General features: G+C 36.5%; 1 protein-coding gene across 1 annotated transcript; it reads left to right on the top strand.

The window, feature by feature from the left end:
* Nucleotides 1-607: 607 nt before the first annotated feature.
* LOC114183814 (protein NUCLEAR FUSION DEFECTIVE 4) lies at nt 608-4,569 on the top strand. The gene is made up of 3 exons (XM_028070966.1): nt 608-1,124; nt 2,578-3,509; nt 3,640-4,569. The coding sequence occupies exons 1-3, from the start codon at nt 789-791 to the stop codon at nt 4,145-4,147; spliced, it is 1,776 nt and encodes a 591-aa protein (XP_027926767.1). The 5' UTR covers nt 608-788; the 3' UTR covers nt 4,148-4,569.
* The last annotated feature ends 281 nt before the right edge of the window (nt 4,570-4,850 follow it).

Genomic DNA, 4,850 nt, shown 5'->3' with positions numbered 1-4,850 from the left:
ATATATATATATATATATATATATATTTATTTATTTATTTAAAATAAATATAAGTTTACTTAATATATTAATTTACTCAAATTACAATAAATATTTAAAACATACCTACACATATACCATAATATATGTGTTTACATTAGTAATTATTAATGAAAATTAGTAAACTACTTTTTAAAATTTATTTTTTATTTATACTTAAATATAAAAGCAACAAAAGAAAAAAGTAAATCAGATAAGAGCTCCAGTTCCACAAAGTCGAATTTGGATCTATTTTCCCATGTCTCCACTTGCTAGAAGAACACAAATTGAACACTGGGATATTATTTTACAAGGTTTATCTGTGTGGATATTTGGTCGGTGATTTTTCTAAAAGAATATATATATTTATACTTTTATATCATGTATATTTATTACATAATTTCTTTATTACTTTATTATAGAGTTAATAAACCTATCATTTTTATTACATATAGATGAATTTTGTTTTTTACATAAATATTTTTCCTTAAAAAATTGGGTATAGTGGGAGTAAAAAATCATGGTTAGAAAGTAAACAAACGTAAAAGAATAACCCGCGTGCCAGCTCATCGTATTGGTCCACTTTCCAATTTCGTCGCTCTGTGTGTCTCTCTTTCTCTTTCCTCTGCCTCTGCTTTATCTATTTCTCTTCCACCATATCAGGATCCTCCTCTTCCCACGATCGCAAAACCAAAACACCAGCACCTGGAACAATAAGAAGAAGAAGAAGAAGAAAAACAAAGGGGTCTTTGATTGGTGAATGATCAGCGATGGGGGTCTTACAGGAAAAGCTGTCCTTGTTCTATAAGAGCCGATGGCTTGTGTTCGTCGCCGCAATGTGGTTGCAGTCATGGGCGGGTATCGGCTACCTCTTCGGGAGCATATCGCCGGTAATCAAGAGCTCCCTCGGTTACAACCAGAAGCAGCTCGCCATGTTGGGTGTCGCCAAGGACCTCGGCGACGCCGTCGGCTTCATGACGGGGCTGCTCTGTGAGTTGTTACCTATCTGGGGTGCTCTTCTTGTCGGTGCTGCTTTAAATCTCATTGGTTATGGCTGGGTCTGGTTGGTTGTAACAGCTCAAGTTCCAGTTTTGCCTTTGTGGGCTGTGAGTTTCTCTGTTCTTTTTCTTCTTCTTCCTTGTTTGGATTTTTACTTCTTTACCATTTTGGGATATGATGGTGATCAAGTTTTTCCATTTTGGGGAGGGTGTCGTATTGTTACTGTCAATCTTGACATATTGTCTTTCTCTCTGTCGATTTTGTTCTCTGAAATTGAATTTGAAGTCACTCGATTGTGTGTAAGTAGATAGCCCCACATACATGCGCTGTTTTGGATTTTTTTTGATTCCGATTATTTCTGTTTTTGCAACTTTAAACTTACCGTGAGACATGAACATGACATTTTTTATTTCTGACTTTAATGTTTATTTCTGTTCGTGTTTCTTCTTCCCATCATTTCCTTTGATTCGTTGATCCCGGGTTTCCTGTTAACCAGAATCCACATAATAACTTTTTTATTTTTTTATTTTTATCTTATTGGGTGAAGTGGGTTTCGTGGATCATTGTACGAAATTCGGCTTGATTCCTCCTCTTATTCTGGGTATTCTGTTTTGAAAGGGTTGAATTTTAACATGTGGTCGCAATAAATGGCTGTTCGTTTGTTTGTTGAACTTGAAAAGTGAGAGGACGCGGTTGTTGGCAGAATCGAATAGCTTTGTACTTTAGAAACTCATCCTTTTATTGTTGAATATTCCCATTTATGCCTTGTCAATGCTCAATATTGATTTGGGGAATTTTCCCTTTCTCATCAGCTTTTGTTTTTATTTCATCTTTTTCTGTTTTTATTTTTTCCATGAACATCACTATACCAGCGTGATGATGAGTCACCGTCTGCTTTTAAAATTATGAAACGAAGTGAGAAATATGTGGAACTTAATTAATGGTTTTGCACGATACTAAACACTTAATTAATGAAACTTCACTCTGCTCAATTTCTGTCAGCTGTCTCCCATATGAACGAACATGATGCCAAAACTTGGCCAAATTTTCTAACAATTACTACAAAGAGACAACTTACATAATTGATATCCCTTTTGGTTATTTATTCTATTCTTACTTTTGTTTTGTTGTGTTCTCTGGTGTGCTGCTCTTGGGAAAATGTATAGCATTAATCTATAGTAACGACGGACATAGTTGCTTGCTGTGTTATTTTTCTTATTATAATATTTTTATATGTATCAAACCTGCAAGATACTACTTGAAATTGAAAAGTTGTTTTACCAATACAGAGTTTGGACCATAGTAATGACCTTAACTAAGAAGGAAGGATGGAGATGCGTTTATCCGTACTATTTGATGTGTAGTAGTTTTATGTCTCAGGAGCTTCATTTAATAAAAATATCCATCACTCTGTTAACGTTTTATGATGAAAATATACATTTCATAACAATATAATCATAAGAAATCAGCATAGCACCTTTATTTCTTCAAGAGATGTATTTTAATGATATTTATTGGCCATAATACAAAGTTAAGTGATCAATGGTTATTGTCATGCAGATGTGTGTTCTTATCTTTGTGGGAACAAATGGTGAAACCTACTTCAACACAGTTTCTCTGGTGTCTTGTGTACAAAACTTCCCCAAAAGCCGGGGTCCTGTGGTGGGAATTCTAAAGGGCTTTGCTGGGTTGAGTGGTGCAATCTTGACACAGATATATGCATTGTTCCATGCCCCTGATCATGCATCATTAATCTTTATGGTTGCTGTTGGTCCTGCATTGGTAGGAATAGGTCTTATGTTCCTTGTTAGGCCTGTTGGGGGTCACAAACAAGTCCGGCCAACAGATGGAAAATGCTTCACATTTGTGTATGGTGTGTGCCTCCTATTGGCTGTTTATTTGTTGGGAGTCATGGTTGTCCAAGATCTAGTTCCAGTGAGTGAAACTGTAATCTCAATATTCACAATTATTCTCTTGCTGATCCTTGTTGTCCCAATTGTTATTCCCATTATATTGAGTTTTGGCCCTGAGGCAAGCAATCCAGAAGATGAGTTCCTTCTTCAAGAACCACATAATAAAGAAGCAGGGAAGTCTCAGATGGATTCTGATGAAGTAATATTGAGTGAGTTGGAAGATGAGAAGCCTAAGGAAGTGGACATGCTCCCTGCATCAGAGAGGCAAAAACGTATAGCACAGTTACAACAAAGACTGCTTCAAGCAGCTGCAGAAGGAGCAGTGAGGGTTAAGAGGAGGAGAGGACCACACAGAGGGGAAGATTTCACCTTGACACAAGCATTGATCAAAGCAGACTTTTGGCTTCTTTTCATTTCCATGATCATGGGTTCGGGATCCGGGTTGACTGTAATTGACAATCTGGGTCAGATGAGCCAATCTCTAGGATATGACAATGCACATATATTTGTCTCCATGGTCAGTATTTGGAACTTCCTTGGCCGTGTTGGAGGAGGTTACATATCTGAGCTTGTTGTGAGGTAAAAAAAGAACAGTTTTTACACTCATTGATTGTTTTATTCAGCTTAGAAATCACTTTAAATTTGTTAGATGTCTGTCTCCTTTACATCTCATTCAATTTCAAATTCCATGGTGTGTTTACTTGGGCAGAGATTATGCATATCCAAGACCAATTGCATTGGCTGTATTTCAACTCATTATGACTGTTGGACATCTTTTCATTGGTATGGGATGGCCAGGGTCAATGTATGTTGGCACTTTGCTGGTTGGACTTGGTTACGGTGCTCATTGGGCAATTGTTCCAGCCACTGCCTCAGAGTTGTTTGGTCTCAGAAACTTTGGTGCACTCTACAATTTCATCACTCTTGCAAACCCTGCAGGAACATTGGTCTTCTCTAGTCTCATTGCCAGCACAATCTACGATTCTGAAGCAGAGAAACAACACCCCCAAAGTATGGGATCAATGCTGTTGCATTTACCAAATGCTGCTGCTGAGTCTCTCAAGTGTGAAGGGAGCGTATGCTTTTTCCTAACTTCCATGATCATGTCAGGATTGTGCGTTCTTGCAGCAGCGCTATGCACGGTTCTAGTGTTAAGAACAAGGATTGTTTATGCCAACTTATATGGAAAAACTTCTTCTAGTAGACTTCGATTATGAGAGAGTTTGGACTGTGTATTTTGGTGTCCTACCTATACTTTTGAAGTAAGTGTTGCCGATTTTACTTCAAGAAAGATTGAAAAGAAACTGAAGCAATCATTTTAATTTGAAGCTGTCTCTGGTGTGGAAAGCCAAAGAAGGGGATGATTTTACCCAAAACAAAAGGAGAAAAAAACAAAGTGTGTTGTCCGATGCATGTTACCACATGGCTTTGTGCATTCTGTTCCATTTTTGTTGTGTTATAATATTCTTTCCTTTTTCTAGTAAAAGTTTGATTGGCATTAAATTTGACACTGATCGGTTTCTACTCTTATTCCACTTCTTATTTTGTTACTAAGGAAACAAGAAAGGTGTTCTCATTTGTGGTAGTGCTAACGGCTAAGATCATGTGCTGTATTTATTATTAAAAATTTTACCCTATACACCCAGAAGCTCAATAGCTGAAGACTTCTTTAATTTTGGCAATTTTTTAATTGCAGCATCTAACTCTTCCAAAAAAAGGTTGTCCTAGAATCATAATCTTATTTTACTTCTGACAACGGCAAATCACGGGTGCAAATTTGTTTGAAAGTAATAACCCTCTCAACACATCCAAACAAAAATGTACTATTTCAAATAAGATTATACTTTTTTGAATCTCTTTCAAACAGTGCTTTTCTTAATAAATTTTACCCTTTAATTCATAAATTACAAAAAATGATAT

Source organism: Vigna unguiculata, chromosome 1 (assembly GCF_004118075.2).
Source record: "Vigna unguiculata cultivar IT97K-499-35 chromosome 1, ASM411807v1, whole genome shotgun sequence".
NCBI classification, from domain to species: domain Eukaryota; kingdom Viridiplantae; phylum Streptophyta; class Magnoliopsida; order Fabales; family Fabaceae; genus Vigna; species Vigna unguiculata.
This window is presented reverse-complemented; position numbering and strand designations above follow the sequence as displayed.

What these genes read in the sequence shown, in the direction of transcription:
- LOC114183814 (XM_028070966.1), top strand. Translation starts at nt 789, where the DNA reads ATGGGGGTCTTACAGGAAAAGCTGTCCTTGTTCTATAAGAGCCGATGG. An exon ending in CAGTTTTGCCTTTGTGGGCT is followed by an intron (nt 1,125 to 2,577) that starts GTGAGTTTCTCT and finishes ATTGTCATGCAG; the next exon opens with ATGTGTGTTCTTATCTTTGT. An exon ending in ATATCTGAGCTTGTTGTGAG is followed by an intron (nt 3,510 to 3,639) that starts GTAAAAAAAGAA and finishes TTACTTGGGCAG; the next exon opens with AGATTATGCATATCCAAGAC.